General features: G+C 41.4%; 1 protein-coding gene across 1 annotated transcript in view; it reads right to left on the reverse strand.

Annotated features, from left to right (window-relative positions):
* Window positions 1–399: 399 nt before the first annotated feature.
* Window positions 400–23413, reverse strand: part of CTH (cystathionine gamma-lyase) — a 31728-nt gene continuing 8714 nt past the window's right edge. Inside the window, exons 3-12 of the mRNA XM_074221193.1 lie at window positions 22231–22326; window positions 20229–20338; window positions 19241–19372; window positions 16680–16737; window positions 14419–14496; window positions 11344–11496; window positions 9426–9547; window positions 7825–7877; window positions 1949–2087; window positions 400–998 (exon numbers count right to left, since the gene is read on the reverse strand). Coding sequence (XP_074077294.1) covers window positions 990–998; window positions 1949–2087; window positions 7825–7877; window positions 9426–9547; window positions 11344–11496; window positions 14419–14496; window positions 16680–16737; window positions 19241–19372; window positions 20229–20338; window positions 22231–22326 — 950 coding nt within the window. The 3' untranslated portion in view covers window positions 400–989. The remainder of the gene's footprint in view (window positions 999–1948; window positions 2088–7824; window positions 7878–9425; window positions 9548–11343; window positions 11497–14418; window positions 14497–16679; window positions 16738–19240; window positions 19373–20228; window positions 20339–22230; window positions 22327–23413) is intronic.

Below are 23413 nucleotides of genomic sequence, written 5' to 3' on the forward strand. Positions count from 1 at the left end.
CTTCTGAAAGGAAGTTTCAGGCACAATTAGTGAGTGACTTGGCAGGAGGTTGTAGCTCATTCCCATTTACCATCACTGCAAAAGGGAAAACCATGCTAGATTCCCAAGAGGCTCATTCCTTCCTGAAGCGTATCATACCTTCAAATAAAAGGGGAACTCTAAAAATCCACTGCTTTTTTGGGGGGGGCAGACTCAAATGGCTCTGATATTGGGTATTCTTTAACTTGAAAGGCAGAAATGTGTGTCAGAATGTCACTGATTGATTTTTATGAAAATAAACATCTTAAGGAGAACGGCAAGTCCATGTAAAGTGACGGCTGAAACAAAATGATTTAGCATCTACTGAGGTGAAATTATTACTTGTACCCAATAACACACAAAAAAAATGAAGCAAGGCACTTCTGCTACATATATATTTACTAAAATGAAAAATGAGATTTTGAAGATACAATTTAAAACCAGTAGAATTTCACATTATGGTGTCAAGTATCTGATTTTGGCAACAAATCTGTATTCCGTAAACAACTTAGCCACTTTCGGTGCTGTATGTCTATACAAACTCAGAGAGTTCAATCAGTAGTATGAATTATTCTGAAGGTCATCAGACAATGAATTACCATCAGAATGTAAACATAATAAAGACATTTTATGGCACTGAAGGAAGATGCAAAATGACAGCTGGCAATTTAGGCTCCTTTGAGAAGAAGCAAAAATATAAACAATGAAGGAAAAAGCATCACCAGAAATTTGAATTTCACAATCAGAGAGAGATGAGAGAATAGACTCTTGAACCATGATATCTGAAAGCTTAAAGTCTAAAAGGGAATGAGGTGTCTAATAGGTAAGACATGACTGACAATCTGTGAGTGAAAAATCACTGGGGGCTCCTCAGCAGTCTCTGCAATTATCCATCTTCTGAACCCTTGATCCTTCCAGGAATCCTGGCTCTCAGAGGCACGTCCTGGAATTCCGCTGATGACGCAGGTAGATTAGGGGTGCTGTGGTAATGAAGGATAAAAACAAAACATATCATTATACCTGCAAGAGAAGATTCACTCTACTAGGCCCCAAAGAGAAACTAAGACTAACAGATGGGAATTACAGGGAGACAGATTTTGTCAGGCTCGAGCCACTCCCAAGAGGTGCTCCTAAATGGAGTGAGCTCCCTTCAGAGGAATGAGGTTCTCCCCCACCTTCCGAACCCCAAGCCCAAGTTCCAGTAGAAGCCAGCCCTTTGTCTGAGTTAGACCTCAAAGTGAACAGAACTGTGGGCTTTGAGCATGGGGCTCAACTCCTGCCTCAGGTTCTAGAAGCTGTGTGGCCCCTTAAGTCCCCAATTCCCTGTTTTTCCCCTTCCTCAACTGTAAAATGGAAGCAGTGACAGGGTTATTTGGCGGATCAAATGAAATAACATAGCCAAGAGTGCTGACTTAGGTAACCTGGACTGGAAGCACCACACATGCTCCAACAGCTGGTATCACTGGGGAGGCATCCGTGCTTCCCTCAAGGCCTAGACGAATGGCTGCTGAGGTCACTTCCAAGGTCTAAACTCATAATTCTTAGCTTCTACTTCACCTCCTCCAATAAAAGTGCTCTTAAGAAGCAAATATACTTCCTAATTTTCTTTCACCCTGAATACTCAAAGTGCAGACGGTGCTGTCAGAAGAGGGACAAAAGTGAGGAAACTTTAGGAATGGGGCTCCCCTCCCTGCCTAGTTCATAATTAATGCAGTCTTACCTTCTCTAACATCCTAGAGATAGATATTCTGTCTTCCCTGGACTTCAGTTTCCTTCCTTGTAAAACAAGACTGTTGCTCTAAATTATCTTGACAACTCCTTCCCACTCTACAGGGGGATCCTACGAATCTCCCTTCTAAAATTCCTTACTACCAGTGCCCAAAGAGGGCCAAGGGCACCTAAGTAAGGCCAACCTAGAACCAGATCTTACAGCGGCGTTCAAAGCCTGAGAGATGTCCTTCAAGAGATCTTCTATGTCCTCCAAGCCGACAGAGAGCCGAATCAAAGTATTACTTATCCCCAGCAACTTCCTGTCTTCTTTAGGCACCGAGGCATGAGTCATGATGGCCCTGGCAAGGGAAAGAAGCAAAGGACGGTGAATGAGGCAAGAGTCCCCCACCCCTTCCCCCACACAAACCATCTTTTCCTTTGACCTATTCCCTTGCCTGTCAATACTTTTTTTTTTTAGGTTTTTGCAAGATAAGTGGGGTTAAGTGGCTTGCCCAAGGCCACACAGCTAGGTAATTATTAAGTGTCTGAGGCCGGATTTGAACCCAGGTACTCCTGACTCCAGGGCCGGTGCTTTGTCCACTAAGCCACCTAGCTGCCCCAACAATATTCTCTCTTAATAAAATCAGGACTGACAGTTCCATTCCAACTTCCTGGGCCTCAATTTCCTCATCTGTAAAGAGAGAGCAAGGCTAGATCATCTCTAAGATCCTTTCTAACTTCAGACCTCTGATTCAAGGGCTTCATCACTGAGTTTTTATTTGCAACAACCAAGTTTTCACAGAACAATAGTAGCCCCTAAGCCCTCTCTCCTAATCAATTGTTCCAGGTAAGAGTAGACAGAAAGAAGATATGGGGGGGCGGCTAGGTGGCTAGGTGGCGCAGTGGACAAAGCACCGGCCCTGGAGTCAGGAGTACCTGGGTTCAAATCCGGCCTCAGACACTTAATAATTACCTAGCTGTGTGGCCTTGGGCAAGCCACTTAACCCCATTTGCCTTGCAAAAAAAAAAAAGATGATGATATGGGCTGGAGGAGAGGGTAGGGATCTGCAAGCTCAATGTCCATTTGCCCCTTCTTTTCAAAGCAGGAAAGCTCAAGGTTTCATGATTTTCTTTTTGAAGACCTAGTTTTTTGTTTTCTTTAGTGATTCTCTGATCTATTTGCTTTTTGATGTATCTATTCTTCTCTAATTTCTAAGATTTTTTTTTGATGATTCCTTCAGTTTTGTTGATTTGTTGAAGACTCAACATGAATTAACAGCATAGACACACACACACACACACACACACACACACACACACACACACACACACAAACACACCACCCAGAAAGCTGCCCCAGCAATCCCCAAAGCTAGCGGAATTTGGGACTGCATTTATAAAATGTGGGGACTGCTTTACTCTGCCCTTAAAAAAAATCCACCAGGCTGGGAGGCCCACAAGGAGCTCTAGAAGCTCTAATGTGGACTCAGTCTTATCTAACCAGAGAGAGGTGCTCTATTTTGATCCAATTCTCGGATTTCACAGAATCATAGCAATAAATAGTTTAGACACAGGAAAGAGCTGAGGGGCCCTAACCTAGTCCCAACCCCTCCTTTGCCAAACAAGTACCTGATGGTTAGAATGCATAAGTGCCCAGCTCAAGGTCACTTGTAAACAAGCTAGGATAGAATGCTGAGTCTGGAGTCAGGAAGACCCAAGTTCCAATCCAGCCTCACACAATTATTAAAGGTGTGACACTGGGAAAGGCACCTTACCATTGTCTGCTTCAGATTCCTTATCTGTGAAATGGAGATAATTATAATCTAATCTAATTACTGTGAGGATTACATGAGTAAATATTGGTGAAGTTTCCTGGAAACTTTAAAATATTCTAAAAAAGCTAGTTATGATTATGAATGTCAACACTAGAATGGTAGAGTGCCTCAATTCTAATCCAGGTCCTTATGGGAAATGCAGTCCTCTTTTACCTGTGTTGTACTGGCAAATAAAATCCTGTGCCGGGGACATCCTCCATCCATGCAGTATGGGATTCTCCATAACTGCTTTATAAGGAATTTCCCCCTTTATCCTCACAATCCTACAAGGTAGGAGCTCTGTTTAGCCCCATTTTGTAGATAGGAAACTGAGGTGGCACAACACAGTGATATGCAATGACAGCTGGTGCAGCAATAATCACTGACACATCTTTTATCTTTATCTTTGTCCAATCTCTGGGCCTGGAGGTGAGCCCCTTTGGTCTGAGCCACAAGGAGCATCCTCCTAGGCAGTCTGCTCTGCTGAGGACTTCTTCCTTAATGCTGGGACTGAAGGATGGAAGGACAGTCTCTCCTAAAATGGAAACTGGAGGACTTCCTGAGAAGTCTAGAGCAACCCCAGCCACCCCCAACACATCCTCCACAATACCTGCCAAAAAATTCAAGAATTTTCCCCCCATATCATAATCTTGAAGAAATTTCATTAAACACAGAGAGAAGAACACTTGCATAATTACATCTACAACTGACTTTTATTTTAATTCAGGCAAGTGACTTCTTCTATAGGGACTTCCAGAGTTTGAGCTTATCTGGAATCTAGTGTTAGGAAGATACTGCAACTTCGGGTATCTTTACCCCAGTTAGTAATGGGGATTAGGGGAACCCAGAGGATGGAGTTTGAGTCAGGGAGGACAGAGTCCAAAGTCAGCCACAGATACTAGTTGTGGGATCTGAATGAGTCACTTAGCCTATCTGCCTCAGTTTCCTCAAGTGCAAAATGAAGTTAAAAACATCACCTACATTGCAGGGTTGTTGTAAGGATCACATGAAGTAGCTGCAAAAAGTGTTGGCACATTGCCAAACACACAGAGGGTGTCCTCAGGGTTAAATGAATATTCCCCTTATGTGGTGGGAAAAGGCTTGAACTCAGGCATTCCTCGCACCAAGGCCAGTTCTCAGTTCTCCACATAGCAGACAGATTTGTGTGTGTGTGTGTGTGTGTGTGTGTGTGTGTGTGTGTGTGTGTGAGTGTGTGAGAGAGAGACACACACACACACACACACACACACACAAAAATGTCTATGGGTGAATGTGTATCTATGTGCATAGAAGGATTGTATATTTGTATTCATGTATCACATGCATGTGCATGTTTACATGTATGTATATGTTGATAGATGAATTTGCATGTGCCTAAATGTATTTCTATGAATGGATATATGTATGTAAGTAGATATGGATATAGATATAGATATAGATGTAGATGTAGGTGTAGATGTAGATTAGATATAGAGATAGATATAGAGATAGAGATAGAGATAGAGATAGAGATAGAGATAGAGATAGAGATAGAGATAGAGATAGAGATATGGTATAGGTATAGATATAGGTATAGATAGATGTAGATATAGATGATATGGATATGGATATGGATGGATATGGATTAAGATACAGATACAGATACAGATATAGATACAGTTGGATAGCTAGATTTGCCTGGGTCTGCCCAATCCGTGGGTTTGTATCCACACTTCCATGCCTCAGTGGCTCCCTCACCTTCCCAAAGGCAGGCTGGGTGGGGGTCTCCCTCCAGTCCCATCTTAGATTCCCTGTGCTGAGTGTGCCCTCTTGTGGCCTCAGGCTGACCAGCAGTTCCACATGTAACATCTAATCACACTAGTCACAAATGGGGGTTGGCTGCCTTCAGTGGTTCCCGTTGGGGCACAGGCTTCCAATCCAACTACTGGTCACTCTTGTAGTAAGGACTCCCTCTTCCTGTCTCAGTGAACACAAGGAGAATCAGACTTGATTCTTACAGAATATTTTCCTGCCTAGAATGTTCTCAAAAGTGTATATTCAACCTCAGGACCAGAGACAGCATAAGCACAGTAGACAGTGTTGGGTTCTAGTCTGGTCTCTATGATTAACTTGATCTAAGACTGTGGGCAAGTCACTGTACCCATCACAGCCTCATCTTTCAAGGGGAAGGGCTTAGTCTGAAGTCTCCAGGATTTCCTACAGCTTCTAACATGCTTTGGGCAACCCAGATGGGGAAACATGAATTTAAAGGGTTAGCACTGATACTATAAACAAGATAAAATACAAAGAAACATATAAAGACTTTTTGATAAGCTGATATGAAATGAAGCAAGCAAAGCCAGGGAAAAATATATGCAAAAATGACTAAGACAATGTAAATGGAAGAGTCATCAGTAAGTGATTGAAATTGGATGTGGTAAAATGATGGAGAACAGGCCTGGTCCAACACCTGGGTGGTAGCACCCAGGGGACAGGGCACTTCATCTCCCCCTTGGTGTGTTGATTAGTTTTACTGATTTTTTTTCTTTCTCTTTTCTCTCTCTCTCTCTCTCTCTCTCTCTCTGTGTGTGTGTGTGTGTGTGTGTGTGTGTGTCTGTGTCTGTGTCTCTGTCTCTGTCTCTCTCTCTCTCACACACACACACACACACACACACACACACACACACAAGCTATCAGTACAAATCTATTTTAAAAACTATTCTATTCATGATAGTAACTGATTATATTTAACAAAAAGAATTCCTCTTGCCAAAGACTGATGATTCTGAGTCATCTATAAATCTCAGTTTAAAAAAAAATTTGTTTTTTTAAATTTTGTAACATGAATATTCATACTAATTTAGAAGGCAGTTTTCTAAAGAGGAAAGAATCCAGACCTCAGAGTCAGGTGGCCTGGGTTCAAATGGGTCCATTTCCTCTTCTGAAAAAAGATGTTGGACCAGCTGACTTCTGAGGCACCTTCTAAAACCTCTGAAACTCTGAACCTTGGATCTTACACTTTTTTCCAGTTCATTAAGACAACGAAGTCTTCAAATACCCTGGAACTAAGCTGAGGTTTTCTTGGCAAAGATCCTGGAATGTTTGATCATTTTCTTCTCCAGATCATTTTACAGATAAGGAACCTGTGGTAAACAGGATGATATAACGTACCCAGGGTAACATAACTAGTAAAGGCCTGAGGTCAGATTTGAACACCTAATTCTGGGCCCCAGGTTCTATCCATTGTGCCACCTATCAATCCACTTAGTCATAAAAGAAACATCATAGATGCATATTCCTGCCTATGGGGGGGGGGGGGGAGACTCACATCTTTAAAGAAGGTGTTAAAGAAAGGATGCTTAATCAGTCAAACATAAACATTACTGCAGAGGAAGAAATGGCAAATAGGAGAAACTGATAAATACAAGATCATGCAGAGTGGCTCAGAGTGACGTTAAATGGCAACAAAAGAGCATGAAGCACAGTGATAAACAGCAGCATCAATGAAAAGATCACTAAAAGCCAAACAGGATCCCAGAGAACAAATAATGACGCATGACTCCCTCTTTTCAGCAAGGAAACGAACTGTAAATAGACACGGTCCCACTTTTTCACTTCACTTTACTGGTTTTTCCCCTAAAGGAGGGTGGAAGATGGGGAATGGAGGAGGGCTGTCTATACACAGAAATTGGTTGTGCTACAATAACAGAAAGCATCCATAAAACTGGCAAGATGAAATAAAGGAATGGGTGTGAGCACTTTTAGGTAACAGAGGCAGCACAGTACAGAGAAAGAGGCTTGGCTTTGGAGCTGGAGAACTTGGCTCTGAGCTTAGGCAAATCACTTGGCCACTCAGATGACTTCATTTTCAAGTTCCAAGAGATGGACTGAGTGACTTTTCAAATCCTTTCCAACTCTACCTCTACGATGCTATGAAATGAAGAAAGGCCAGAATTCAAAGCTTGCCCACATTTGTGGTCCTGAACTACTCATTTCACTCTTTCTTCATCTATAAAATGGATTAAATCATCTCTGTGGCCCCTATAATACAAGAATTGGTGGGAGGAAGGTGTTCTGTAAGCAATTCGCAGTATCCCAAGTAACTGCCATCTATTGAGAATCTACTATAAATTCAAGTTTTACACTATTAGCTACAGATGGCTACCTAACAGCAGTCACCCCACTGATCCCCAAGCCTTTATGGAGCTTCTACTACGTCCCAAACCCTGTCCAAGGTGCTGGGAATAAAAAGGAGAGGGGGGGGAATCATTTCAACAGAGAATAAGAATGAAAAGCAACTTACGGAAGTTCGGCAAGACTTTCATATCCTCCCAGGCTCTCAGCCAACGTGAAAATCTATAGCAAGAAATACCAAAAGTGAAATCCTCTAGGAAATTAGAGCTACTGAAAAGCCCTACAAAGGTAAAAGAAAAATGTTTTCATTATGGTGTTCAGGGCTGAGGAGGCTCACAATCAGGCCAGGAAAAGAAAATGGGAGAACTAGGATATAAATGTGCCCCGTGATTATCCACACTCCAAAATATGTTAGCAACGCCTATTGTCACTGTCTCTAAACAGATCCAAGCATGCTGAAAGACAGAACCCAAAGGAAACAAAGGCAACAGGTTTTGTTTTAGAAAACAGAAAAAGGCAATAAATACCAGGAGAACTTTTTGCTCTTTCTTTACGTTATTTGATTATAATGGTCTATCTGTAGGCTTTAATGGCCACAATGCTGAATCCTGGGCTTCTCTCTCTTCTGCTGCAGGAATATTTAAAAATAAAAAGTCATGAAATGTCTTCACATTTCTATCTTGAGGTTGGTAAACTTAATAAATACTTATTGAGATATCCTTATATCTCTGGGACTTGGAAGTCAGGATACCCCAGAACAAGTCTCATTTCTATTTCTTCTCCAAACCTCAGTTTTTTTTCATTTGTAAAGTGGGTCTAATACCTTCCACCTCTGATGATTATTTTCTTTGTTTTTGGTATGTTATTTTATATTTTCAACACTGTTTTCAATGCTCATGAATGTTTTCAACATTCATCTTTTTGTATGTAAGCTTGGAGTTCCACATTTTTCTCCCTCCCTTTCCTTCATTGACCCCATGCCAGTGTGTAATCTGATATAGTCTAGACACGCACACTGTTTAACATATTTCCATCTTAGTCATGTTGTAAAAGAAGAATCAGAACTAAAAGGAAAAAACATGAGAAAAAGAGAACATTAAAACAAGTTTTAAAAAGTGAACATAGACAGCTTTGATCTATATTCAGACTCTGTAGTCTTTTCCCCTCTGGCTGCAGATGGCAATTTCCATCACAAGTCTTTTAGAAATGGCCTTGATCAAAGAAGTGTGGAGAGAAGCTAAGTCCATCATACTTGAGTCATGATGACTTTCTCTGGGCCACCTTCTAGAAGGCTGGCCTCTGAAGTCTGATCCTGTTCTAAATTTATGCTGCCCAGATTCCATGACCCACCTCGCTGACTTGTCATGAAGACAACACTATGTAAATGAGTTATCATTGTTATTATACTGTCTTGGAGGTGAGAATTATAGTAGATATTATACATAATAACTAGATTATTTATATTTATATAATATATATGTGATATTTATAGAGTGCTTTCAGGCTTGCAAAGCATTTTACATATTCATCTCAATGCAGATAACTGTGCAAAGCAGGTAATACCACCTGACAAATGAGGACACTGAGGCTCCAAGAGGTTTGACTTGCCCCAAGTCCTACAGCCACAAAGTGTCAAAGGGAGGATTAGGTAGCAGACCTTTCTGCTACCAAGCTGGCTAGTTCTCTCCCCATTCCACCACACTGCCCTTCATGAGCCTTGCGTGAGCCCACAAACCCCACCCGTGTCAGTCTGGGCCGATACCTCCTCACCTTTAGGTTCTTAAGGAAGGCTTCTGCATGCGCAAGCTCACCCTTGATATAAAAGGTGATCATTCCTGGGCAACCGGTACACTGACGCTGAATCAGTTCATACTGAGGATGAGACGGCAGACCTGCAAACGTCAAGTTGAAACAGCTTACTGAAATGCAGCATTAAAATGTAACTCAAAATGTGGGCTTGGAAACTGGCAAAGCCCATTACAAGTATAATCTCATTTGAGTCCCCTCAGAACCCTGTGATCAATATTTGATACCTCAAGAATTATCAATCTAGGGGGCGGCTAGGTAGCACAGTGGATAGAACACCAGCCCTGGAGTCAGGAGTACCTGAGTTCAAATCTGGTCTCAGACACTTAATAATTACCTAGCTGTGTGGCCTTGGGAAAGTCACTTAACCCCACTGCATTGCAAAAATCTAAAAAAGAATTATCAATCCAATTTTACTGATGAGGAAACTGAGGCCCACAGAGGTTTATTAAAAATTTACTTCCCATGGATACAAATTAATTGGTTCCTCAAGGGTTCCCCCACCAAAGGGAGCCATATGACAGCTTAAGTTCGGAAGGTCAGTGAGTTGGTTCAAAGGAGACCAGGCTGTTAACTATAACCTGAGAGAAAGAGTCCAACTGCTTCGGAAAGAGTGCCCCACTCGCAGACAAGGAGACACCTGGGTTCAAAGCCTGCCAATGAACAAGTCGCTTATCCTCTGACCCACACTGTCCTCATCCTCACCTAGGGACACCTTTGCAGGACCTCCAGAAACCATGGTCCATATTCCCAGGGAAATAATCAGTTCAGCTTTGGTTAGGAACTCCCAGCCAAGAACTATGACATCTTCCTTAGTGAGTGAGCTAACCTCCCAGCTTACTGCAGAGAGCTTCTCTGAGGGTCAAATCAGATCATGGAAGATATGAGGACAGCCCTAGAGGTCAGCCATCACCCTCCTTCTTCACTCTAGTGACACTGGCCCCAGCTGTCCCCCACGTTCCAGCTCTAGACATGGTCTCTGGCTGTCCTCCAGACCTGGAATACTCTCCCTCCTTCCTCCTCTCTGCCTACCAGCTTCCCCAGCTTTCTCTAGGAGGCCTTTCCCACTCTCCCTTGGCGCCTGCCTTCCCTCTGCTGATCAGCTCCTATTTGTACATAATTATTTACAAGTTGTCTCCTTCATTATGCCCTGTCCCTCAGGGAAATAATCAGTTTAGTTTTGGTTTGGAACTCCCATCCAGAAGTGATGACACCTTCCTTACTGAGTGAAGCAATACCCACCAGCTCAAAGTAAACCCCAGTCCTAGGCTAGACCATGCTCAGCCTTCCAGGGATCTTCCCATCTTCTCTGTCATGATCCATGCACTCTCCCCCCCCACACCCCCACTAGTTTCTCATTACTGAACCCAGGAGTCACATCCATATCACTATTGTCTGTGGAAAAGGGTGGGTGGCCATTAGACAGTCCTATGAAGCAACTCACTGATCTCCTTACACTGTTTGTGTAACCTTGCACTGTTACTCTATAAGTGGTGTCTCCCCCATTAGATTCAAAGCTCACTGAGGACAGGTACTTTCTCCCTTTTTCTTAGGTTTGTCCTAGGCTAAGCACTGGGGCTATAAAGACCACAGTGAGAAAGTCCATTCACTGTAAGCATTTTCCAAATAGTTTTCACTCCTTCTTCATTCATATCTATAAGATCAGAGTTCAAAGCCAACATAAGGGGAAATAAATGCAAATATTTATAAGTCCTAACAGAAACAATAGCCAACTATCTTTCTCTGCAATTAGAGGAAAGAGAAATTTCAGGTTCATCAATAAAAGAAGGAAAGGCTAGATGTCTTAGGATCCTCCCCAGGAAGAGCTGGTTGAATGACTGGCTGATCCTAATGGGAAGGCAGGAACTTCCAAACAACTCACCAGGATAAATGACCTTCTCCACCCGAGGATCTGTCTCCAGGAACTTGGCCACTGCCAGGCCATTTGCAAAATGCTGCTTCATTCGGATTTGCAAAGTTTTCAGACCACGAAGACAGAGGTAGCAGTCAAAAGGAGATGGAACGGCCCCAAGAGCTGTAAGACGCAGAGAGCTGGGGTTACTGCCCAGGGAAGAACAGATGACTTTGATGGCTTTGACACAGGGCCCTTGTTGACAAGATCTTGTAGACACCAAACCAACCTGGATTCCTGTTCACAGAATTGAGCCAACTAAAGAAATCAGAAGGGGCAGCTAGGTGGCACAATAGATAGAGCACCAGCCCTGGAGTCAGGAGGATCTGAGTTCAAATCCAGCCTCAGACACTTAATAATTGCCTAGCTGTGTGACTTTGGCAAGTCACTTAACCCTTAAGCCTTTCAAAAACAAACAAAAAAAGACATCAGTAAGGGAGAAAACACAAACCATGGGTATGGATGAAGGGGGACCCCCAAAAATATAATAGGACTATAACCTTCATATGAACTGGTTTAAACACGAATTTTGACTTCAGGTTCATCATAAAATATGGAAGACTAACACAACACAAGCTCCTCTTTTATCAAAAGATTCAAATTGATGGATCTTTTTTTATTATTCATCTTGTTATTTCCTAAGTATAGAGAACCCCGAAGAAGGAAATGTCCTCCACTAATGAAGACTGGCTTGGCTGCCCAGGGGCAGAAGATGAAAGTCCCCCATGGTCACACAACCAGGATATATGAGATGCCACACTGGAACTCAGCTCTTCCTAACCCCAAAGCTGGCTCTCTATTCATGCCAATTCAATGAAGAGGTAGAAAAAGAAATGAGGAAAACCTAGAACAATTCCTACAATAACAACACCCTTGAAAAACACATGTAAAAAGTTTTAAGAAACAGAATCAATAAATTGGGCATCTAGAATTCCAAAGGATCAGTCACTGTCATCAATCATCTCTGTCACTGATGGATTTAAATAGAGAATGAGACAATAATGCATACAGCCACTGAGGGAATTTTTGACTAAGTAGATTAAAATAATTTGCTTCTTTCCTTCCTTCCTCTTTTAATAAATTGGGAAGATAAGAAGAGGAAATAGATTTCTGTTCATTTTTAATGGGGGGAGTGATACAGATGTAAAATGCTGCATTGCTTTAGGATGAAAACATTAGTTTTACTAATTTGACTCTAAATCTTTGATCCAAAATACAAAATACGAAATCCTAAAGTATACAAAGAGAAAAATAGCTGTTTACCTCTTAATTGCAGTGGTACTTGGACTATTATTCTAGGAAACTCCACTAGGTTAATTAATCACTGAGGTAAGATTGTTTATGGATCTACAGAGATTTCGAAGTGCCCCTCCCTATGCAAAAGTATGGGCTTTCCTTCCAATGCTTCCAAAGATAAGAAAAGAGGTGGTTGTCACCCATGCAAGGAATTATGGGTTTTTCCTGTTCTATTTTGGGGGAATTTTTAAAATGTGTTTTTTTCCCAGAGGATGTTTCTGTTCTTTCATAAGGTTACCTTCCTCCCTGTGGATGAGGAAAAAAGGGAACTGCAGTGATATGAATAGATGACAGGGTGTTCATTAACTAAAGTTTCCCTGTAAACTATTTCCAAAGAATCGGGAACAAAATGAGTACCCAGCAACTGGGGAATGCCGAAACAAACTGCATAGCAGAACCAAATAGTGCCATGTGATACAGCAAGTCCAGAAAAACACAGGAAGCAGGCAGGAGGCAGGATGGGAGAGTGGGCAGAACTTGGGTTCTGGCATCAGAGAACTCTAAATTCAGCCTCTGATGTCCAGGTGACCTTGATGAGCTATTTCATCACCCCAGGTCTTACTTTTTTGGTAAAATGAGGAGGATAGTGTCTAGAGTTCTTTCTATCTCCAGAGCCATGGACCATAAGCAGATGCTGAGTGAAAGAAGCTGATCCAGGGAAACAACACATACAATAACAATGTCAATGAAAGTCCAATAGGTTTAACTATAGCAGGGTAAAGAAAATGAAGCCAAAATGGGGGAAAGGGGTGGGAAAAGAGCTTCTCTCTATTCCAATTAACTGGACAAATGAAATAGGAAAATGGATAATAATACTTTATTATTATTATTATTTAGCTCTTCCTTACACAGTGATTAAGTCACTGTATTTGGTATCCTAAAGCAAGCACTATAAAAAAAAAATTTAAATGTAAAAATTGTCTTAGTCTTTAAGTAACAAATTCCCTTGGACAATCACTAATCTAGATGATGATCCCAAATTGGGGATGGGAATAGGACTGAACCTTTGAATACATCCTCTACTGATGCAGGGACATCGGCCCCTTTTATGCAACTTTCAGTCCTGAAGAGTAGCCTAGAGAACAAATATGGTGCTCAAACACCACAAATCAGAGTAAAACGTAATTGGGAAATATTTCACAAAATAAAAATGCAATAGAATATAGAGAATGTTAAAATGTGGTTTTCTAAGCCAACATCCTTCTTACAAAGATTCCTAGGAATGGTTTAGTGGTCCCTATTTCTACTTGAGTTTGTCACCACAGGTCTATAGAATCCCAAGAGGTAAGGTAACCTTATCAGGGTCACAGAGCCAGGATATACCAGTGGCAATACATGGAACCCAGCTCTTCTTGGCAGTCTATGAGGCCAGTTCATATTGCTAAAGGTTAGGGCATGCTGGAGGGGAGATAGTCAGAGTATTCTGGTTGCCCTTCACCTCCTTCTACTTTCACCACACATATGTTCCTGGGCGGGGGGGCACCTCCTATACCCCCTTTAAAAAGAAAGGAATTTCAACAGCATAAGAAATTTCTAGTGTGAGACCCCCCCCACCAACATTTAGAAACAAAAGTTAGTGGTTGTTTTTTACTCCCTCCAGAACGGAAGAATGAAAAAAGACATATGGAGACCTATTACAGGTGTAAACAAAACAATAAACTCACAACACTGAATAGAAAAGTAGGTTTGAGGGGTCCACCTAAGGCTGTGTGAGAATCCTGTCCCCAAATTTCAAAATGAGATACTTACAATTTTGCAAGAAGCTGAGTCTTTTATATAGGTCTTCAGAATTCATTGAGACTAAACCCATGACAACATCACTGTGGCCTGTTGAGAAAGAGAAAATAACACAAATGGATGAAACTGGCAAACATGGTTTTCAAGTGAGGATATCATCTCAGGGAATAAGTCCAATAAAGCAATTGCAAATGATTGAACAGTAGCAAAGATATGTGAAAATAAAAGGTAACTAAGGAAAAGCACATTTTTGAAAGGGTAGGTAATTTCAACTAGATCAATTTTCTATTTTAGAAAATAGCCCTTTTGGGGGCGGCTAGGTGGCATAGTGGATAAAGCACTGGCCTTGGAGTCAGGAGTACCTGGGTTCAAATCCGGTCTCAGACACTTAATAATTACCTAGCTGTGTGGCCTTGGGCAAGTCACTTAACCCCATTTGCCTTGCAAAAAAAAAAACCTAAAAAGAAAATAGCCTTTTTGAAAATCTTTCCCTCATGAATCTTGTAAATATTGTTTCCTATCTAAATACCAAAAAGCCAAGTTCTGTTTCCACCAAATTGTACAAAGGTGACGTGAGAATCATGGAGCAAGTGTGGATTAATTCCATTGAGTCCCAAGTTAACCATCTCTTCCCATCAACATCAAAGGAACAAGCTATAATGTCTGTGCTCATCCCTTCCTAGAGAGGAGGGGCAGTGGAATGGGGCAACTGAGGAGTGTGAAACTTGCATTAGGCAGATCTCAGGAGATTTTGGGTTCTAGCCTGGGTTACATGAATGATCTGGGGCTCTTCTGTAAAATGAGGTCATCCACCTGGGTCAGCTCACATCTGGAGTGACCTGTGGTCAGTCCATTTTCAAAAAGACATCAATAAGGGGAGAGAGGCCAGATAAGAGCAAGCAGGATAGCAAGAGTCCTGGAATTCCATCTGTATCTGGAGAAAGGATTGTGGAGCTTGAACAAAGACCAAAGACTGTTACCTTTAATTTTAAAAAAAACTTTGTTATCGTATTTTGCAATTTATAAATACACATACACACACACACACACACACACACACACACACACACACACACACATATATATTATTTTACAAATTATAGTTTTTTTTTTCCTTAAGGATATGATTTCTCTCTCATCATATTCAACTTAAATCAATGTAGACCATGGAAACAATATAAAAATTAACAGACTGCCTTCAGTGAGGGCTGGGAAGGAAAAGAGAGTGGGGGGGGGGAATTATAAAATTCAAAATGAATAAATTTTTAAAAGAAAGAGTCCTGAACCCAGGTTATTTGAGGATAGGTGAAGAGAAATGGGAAGAATGACTTTGTGGGTCAGGACAATAGGCTGGCTCTCTTAAAAGTATGTGAAGGGCTGTTACCTAGAAAATGGATTAGATTTGCTCTATTTGGATGTAGAGAGAAAATTCAACCAAGATACACTTTGTTTCTTTTAGTTTTTTGTGGGGTTTTTTTGCAAGGCAATGGGGTTAAGTGGCTTACCCAAAGCCACACAGTAGGTAATTATTAAGTGTCTGAGGTCAGATTTGAACTCAGGTACTCCTGACTCCAGGTCCAGTGCTCTATACACTGTGCTACCTAGCCACCCCTATAGAGGGAAAATTCAGTAGCAAAAACAGACATCTCATGGAGGCAAGTCTATACTTGATATTGGGAAAACCTCCCAACCATTAGAATCATTGAAAAGTAGACTGGACCACTATTGCTGGCCAATAGCAGTTCTCCCAATGCAAGAAGAAAAGGCTGACTCTGACCCCTTGGGGGGGGGGGGGAGATATCATAGGCCACACCAATTCACTGAAGTCCCTCCCTACTCTAAATGTGATTCTACAATTAGACTATGTCTAAAGTCCTTTCCTCTCTAAAATTCTCTACTTCCCAATTTCTAAACTAAGGAAGGAGAAGGGAGACAATGAGAAGGGGACAAGTTTATAAATAATGTGGTATAATATGAACCAGGAAGGGTACTTTTTTCTTTTACGAAAATTATCTCACCTGCCCTACATAGCGTTACTATATTTCTTCGAGTATAAAATATTCTCTACCTTATAAAGTCATTCCCACCCTCTTCCAAAGGGGAAAGGAAAGGTGGTCTCAAATGCAGGCCAAAGTAGCACTATCTTCTCTGCAGATGAGTCAAGAGGGGAAAACCGAAATTAAGGAGAAAAAATGGGAACTGAAATGTCCAACTCTAGGCCATTTTCAACTACCAAAGGAAAAGAAGCAAGCAGAGAGCATACTCAAACTTACCATTCATATACTTTGTGGCTGAATACATACAAATGTCAGCTCCTAGATCCAAAGGCCGCTGAAATGGAACAAAAGGGCATTGTTTCAATTTGGAAAAGTGAGTGTGAGAAGGGAGCCAGGGAGGGATTGTCAGAGCTGGCAGGGCTACTCCATCCCCTTTCACAAAGACCATCTCTGGGGGCTGGTTAGTAAATACACAGATCTTAAAAACTGAATTATTTCCCACCCTTTTCCATATTAGAGCTTGCTCTCCTTGACTCTTCCCTCCCTCCCCCCTCCCCCAAGCCCAATCTGACCTCTTCAGCAGAGTTAATTCAATTAATTTAGGCACTAAACATTAACTAAAGCCCTTCTACAAGTCAAAAATGAGAAAGAAGGTTTGGAAAGGACAGTTAAAGCCCCAGGTACCTAAATCTCTTGCTCCCACTTTTGTCTTTATTAACAATCACATCTAAGAGACTGTCGTGGACCCAAAGTCCTTTTACTTTTACCACAGTCATCATTAACTCTCTGCCAGTCTCAAAACTAAGGGTAAAAACCAACCTGCTGAAGAGGCTGTTCATCATCCCAATTTAGTATTCTTGTCCAAGATTATTCACACTTTTATTCTTTCTCTATACTAGTCCCATCGAGTCAAAACTCCATCAGCTGATTTTCTCTAAAGATGCTTTTCAAGGAGTAGAGCATTCATTCTCCCACCATATTTTTTTTCATATTTGTTAACCTGCTCTTCCAATGACTTTGTTCAGAGTAACCAAATAAAGGGCGTGTCTGATAAAAGTATCACATATCTTTGGTTTCACCCTTTAGGAAAGGACTTTTTTTTGTTTAGAGTTTTTGGACAAGTTTTGAAATCTCATTGGCATAGGGAATTTCTGGGAAGGAAAGTTCATCCACCACAGCTCTCAGCCCCTGGCCATTGGGGGCTCACTTGGAGAGAGACAGGTGGATTTGCCCACCATCACCTAGATGATTTGAACATAGGACTTCTTAACTCCAAGAGTGGCTGTCCATGTTGGTTTTCCCTGATCCAGTGCAGAAACTCTAAGAAGGGTCTTGATGACCCTTGAATTCAGCCCTACTGCATTGGCAGGATCATTATAAAACTACTTGTGTGGCAACTGGAGCCCTACCATGCTGGAATGGACTTCCATTTTAAAGTCATTAACCACCAAACTGACTCACAGAGTTAGTTATTAATCCCCATCAGGTTTTGTCTTCTCTGAAATAAACCATTAAACTACATCTGAAGTGACACAGACTCTATTAATGTGGTGAAGGCCCAATAAAAGGTACTCAGTTGCTGGGATGGTTGAGACCATGAGCAGGATGGGAATTCAGGAAGCAGCCAACTCATTCTTCGGTCACATAGGGTGCAAATTGGTTCATTTAAAACAGACACGGGAGATAAAGGATGTTTTTGGTTTGATTTGGTTTGGTTTGGTTTGGTTTGGTTTGGTTTGGTTTGGTTTGGTTTGGTTTAGTGGGGGCCCAGATCTGAGATCTTGGCCATATAGGAAACTCTCAGGTGTGGAAACTCCTTCCACTATTGCTAATATCTATAACTTAACATCTTAGGTTACTGAGAGAATGAAGGATGTGGCCAGAGTCAAAGTTGCAAAGGCAACACTCCAATCCAGGACCGCTCCCTGAATCCACAGGCAGTTTCTTTTCCATTATGGCCCAGCTCCTCTCTGGAATAAAGGCCTGCATTTTTCTATAGAACCTGATGGTTAGTTTACTGAGCATTTTTCTCATAACCATTCTGAAAGATCTATGCAAGGGCGATCATCCCCATCTTCTGGATGAGAAAACCGAGTCTCAAAGGGATGATATGATTGTCTAAGGTCAAATGCTGGTGCTAGAACTCAAACCCAAGGTCAATGTTCATGTCCAATACCTAATGCTGCTTTTGGTGGTCTCCTTAGTGAAAAAATATTAAAGGAGGCAAAACTGCAATCAGAAAAGAATCTATGAGTTTCCCTGTGAGATAGTTTCATGAAAACTTATCCTCAGAAAAAGATGCAAAACTTACTCTAGTTTTGCTCCAGATTGTAGAAAGCTTTCCACCTTTACATAAAGCTCACATCTACATACGAGACATCTTAATTAATTTGAAAAATGATGATTTCTGATGAGGAAGAGGTAATAAGTCAAGAAGTCATTTGGTGTTCCTCTATTGAGTAGAGACTAAGGAACCCAAGGATGTTGGAGTCTCTGTCTCTCTTCATTATGAAGGGTAAAGGCTTCAATTTCAATCAAGACAATAACTGCCTATGAGAACTATAATTTATTTTTGGTTTTTATTACAAGGCAATGGGCTTAAGTGACTTGCCCAAGGTCACTTGGCCTCTGAGGCCAAATTTGAACTCAGGTCCTCCTGACTCCAGGTTTCAAAATACTATTAACAAATTGACAGTGACTACTTAATATAACAAGTCCTATAATAACAGTAGCTAGCATTTCTGTAGTATTTTTAAAGTTTATATATACATATATACATCTGTATGTATAGTTTCATTACAAACCGTAACTGGGTAGACACATAAGTTTTCACATACCTGGAAATAGGCCGACATGAAGGTATTATCTACGACTAAAATAATGTTGTTATGCTTATGGACAACTTCGGCACAGCCTTTAATATCAATGACCTTCAAGATGGGGTTTGTGGGAGTTTCGATCCAAACAAGCTGAAAAATAATTCAATGAATGTAGTCAATGGATAATAACATGACCCTCCTCTTCTCTTATCATGGAGGGTACGTTCCTGGGCAATGGGGTGTGCAGGGGAGGAATCCCAGCACAAAATATTAAACACTATTTAAAAGGCCTTTATTCTGTAGATATTTTTAAGAAATATTTCTATGCTTACGTGTTATTTCCTTAAGGGCAAGGTTAGTTCCAGTTGTGCCTTTGTGTCTTCACTGCCCAGCATAGTAAGTGCTTAATTTAAGTGCTCACTGATTTATGGGTCAGCAAGTTAAATAGTATCGATTAGGATAGAATCCAAAATATGCCCCTGGGAAGCTTGGGGATCTGGAGGCGATCCAGCCTGGGCATATGTGTACAAAGCAGAGGGGAGCTGGTCAAAAAAAGCAATGGCTCCTAGGAAGAGGTCTTCTTCTTGGGAGGGTGCCTTCATTGGCTGTCCAGTGGGCTACTCTAAAGACATACATGGCGGAAGAACTCTCCTCTAAAGAAACTTCATGGCAAGTTGCACAGAATACTTTGCCTTTGAGCAGGAATACTACCTGAGGCAAAATCCTGTTGACCTATGGCTAGTCCTAACTCTGCTGTAACCCTCTGGAAGGCACCATACTTAAAATTCATGTACTTGGGCCTTTCTTTCTTTACATCTTTAAAAAATTGGTTGAGTTACCCATGCTAGATGCTAGGGCATGGTCAGATTCAAAAAGAAAAAACAATCCTTCTATAAGAAAAGACACTCTTCTCCCATTAAAAATAAATTATAAGGGGCACTTAGGTAGTGTAGTGGATAGAGCACTGGGCCTGGAGTCAGAGAAACCACAGAGGGCCAGCCTGTACCTTGGTTTCTGGAGTGATTGCAGCCTCCAGCATCTTGGGTTTGGAACAGTCAACAAAAGAAATCTTCAATCCCATCTCTCTGGCCACACGCTGGAAGTACCGGTTTGTTCCTGCAGCAGAAAAAGATCCAACCAATATGGAAAATGCTGAATTTCAAGATCTCCCAGCTTAGGGCTGTGGCTGCTTCCTTACAGCATTTCCCTGCCCAGAACTGTCTCAACTGTCTTCAAGATTCAAGGGGACTGTCATCCAGCTGCTAGACACTCAGGTCAGGCTCAATGGTGGTTCATTTTTTTATTCATTGTAACAAGAATATATTTGGGAGGGGGAGAGGGGAGCACACAGGGGGTAGATTTATTTGGAAATCAATATGATATAAAAGTAAAAAGGTCATACTAAAAAAAACTTTAAAACCAAGTACAGGTAAATCTATACTTGTGCAGAAAAATTTTTAAATTGCAGGTTTTGTTTATTTCCCATTTTGTTACTTAAAACTTGGTGGGCTGGGAATGAGGGTGGGCAGTAAGACAAAAAAATTCAAAAGGCAAAAGTAATGAACAGTTGGCAGAATTGCTCAAATAAACAAAAGTCTGAAGGTACTTTTTCTCAAAAACAAGATCATATCTGTAGCTGGAAAAAACCTTAAGAGACCATCTAAGCCAACCCCCTCATTTTGTAATTGAGGAAACTGAGGCCCATGAAGGTGAAGTGATTTGCTCAAGGTCAGTCAGGTAGTTAGTAGCTGAGGGGAGCCAGCTCTCCTTCCACCTTTCCCCCTTCACTTCGCCCCTGGAGAACTTCCCCCAGTACACTCCCTCCCAGAGACACACACTGGAAGAATTTCTTCATGTTTCCTTGAATTGAAAATAACTGCAATTCATGTCTCAGGGATGTTTTAAAAATAACATAGGTGTCCACATATACACTTCAGTAAGAGGAAGAGCAAAGTCCAGTTCCTTTTCCCTTTGGCCTTTTCTCAATGAGCCTGGCACTTGCCCCCAGAAGATCTGAGCACATAAATAATGAAGGCTCTTGTTTACAACCAGACTGGCTTGATCTCATGTAACTGAGTGGCCTCACTAAGCCAGCTGCCATACACAACTGATCATAACCTCAGGGTTTTTCCAAGGCTCTCTCTATCAAAGACCTAAAATCATCTGACTTAAAAAAATTTGGATCACAAAAAAATGGTTGAGGATTCGGTTGTGTGAAAGCCAAAAACATGTTCATCACCAGAAAACAATCATTTTGTCAGAAACCTCTCAATGTTTTTCATCATCTAAATCTCACTCTAAAAATAATATCTATAGACTATGAGAAATTCAGAAAAATTACCAACAAGAATTTATAATTTCTTATGCTGCTTCAAATCTTACTGGAAAAGGTGAAATTTTCATGTTTCCTTCTCCATTTTGTGCATTTGGCTCATAGGATCATGGATCTTGAAGCAGGTCAGGGATCTCCAGGGCCCTCTAGTCCACCCCCACCCCATTTTATAAGTAAAGAAACTGAGACACAGGGTAACTTGCCCAAGGCAAACAAGATGATAATGCTACTCTTCTTAAAGTCATACTAATGAAAAAGGGAAGGAATATTCAGGACATTGCCACAGAAAGAACATAGCAAAATTTTCCTCCCTCCCCAAAGCTTCCCAAAACTGACACATTTGGCTTTATTACAGATGAAAACCAGAAAAGACTCTGGAACATCATCAGCATGTCATCATCACCCCCCCACCCCCTCCCACCAGAACAATACCAGGTCCAAGGCAGGAAGGTAACAGACACTGTCCTCTACTGAGCAGAGTTCATTCTGGCTAAGTCAGTCTTGCATCTCTGTCCTTAAAGACTTGTGTGAAAAATCCTCATTCCTACAGGATGGAGGATCAGGCTGGACTGAGATTAAGGGCATAGGGACTCCCTGTGCCAGTGCTGGTTGGCTGATAATCTTAGAGACTTGCACAAGGAGAGATTCCCAAAGTCCCCGTAGGCATGCTTCTTACCTCCATACACATCATCCACACAAATGATATGGTCCCCAGTCTTTAAGAGATGTGTGATGTTCAATGTGGCTGCTAAGCCTGAAGCAAAGGCCAAACCTAAAATGGGAAAATGAGTCAGAGCAGAGACAAACAGACCAAGATATCTAAATATTAGCTGCACTTAGTACTGGAATCACAGTTATGGATTGAGAACTGGAAGGGAGCCTGGCAGATATCTACTCTAAATGCCTCTTTTACAGAAGGGGAAGTTTGGGAACAGAGATGCTAATGCAACTTGACCAAGGTCACACAAATAAGCTTTCCCTTGTCCAACATACTGTCCCTATGAGCCAGGAAGTCCCCCCTTCCTGGGCTGCCAGAGTCAGTTCTTGAGAGTTCAGCCCTGATTCTCCCTCCCCGATCAAATAAAGAAACTGAGAATTAGAGATGTTAAGTGACTTGGTTAATCACATCATGAGTAGGGTAGAATATGGGGGCAGTGGGGAGTGCAGATGGGGGTCCTGAGGCAGGATTCATACTCAGGTCTTCCTTGACTTAAAATTCAGCACTCTGTCCACTATACCACCTGATCAAGGAGATGACTGAGAATTTAGCTAATGAATGAGGGAGATATAATAATGCCATATCTCAGTCATTTTCCCACTTTAACTTACTATCTTTATTTTTCAAAAATGATAAAATAATAGAAAATGATTAATCCACTTCCTAGAATGTTAAGATTCTTAGGGTGATGAGCCCTAACCTTTCAGGTTTTACTTTAGGTCCTTCTAATCAAACACCTTGATGGCTCCAGTTGGAAGGAGAGAGAATATGGGGGAAGAGGCCACAGGGGATGATGGATGAATGGATGGGGAAATGGAGGCTCATGAGGGCTAGACAAGTTCTCATTACTGTATAACAAGCAAGAAACAGAGTAGGATTTGAACCTCAATCTTGCTGACTCCTTTGAACTAGCTCAGCTTTCTTTGCACTGTCCCATAAGACCTCTCCATTCATTGGCAATTTCAAAAATGGCAAATTAGCATGAACTTTTTTCCTTTCTTTTTGACTTTTCCAAAGATCAGTCAAATGTTGTGAAAGATCCAATTCAAATTTAAAATTATATGAATGGCTGGTCTGTCCATAGACGGGATGTTCCCTGAGTCCATTTTTCCCTCTTTAAAAAGGAAAAGATTGGACTAGA

The sequence above is a fragment of the Macrotis lagotis genome, chromosome 2 (genome assembly GCF_037893015.1).
Source record: "Macrotis lagotis isolate mMagLag1 chromosome 2, bilby.v1.9.chrom.fasta, whole genome shotgun sequence".
Classification (NCBI taxonomy): domain Eukaryota; kingdom Metazoa; phylum Chordata; class Mammalia; order Peramelemorphia; family Peramelidae; genus Macrotis; species Macrotis lagotis.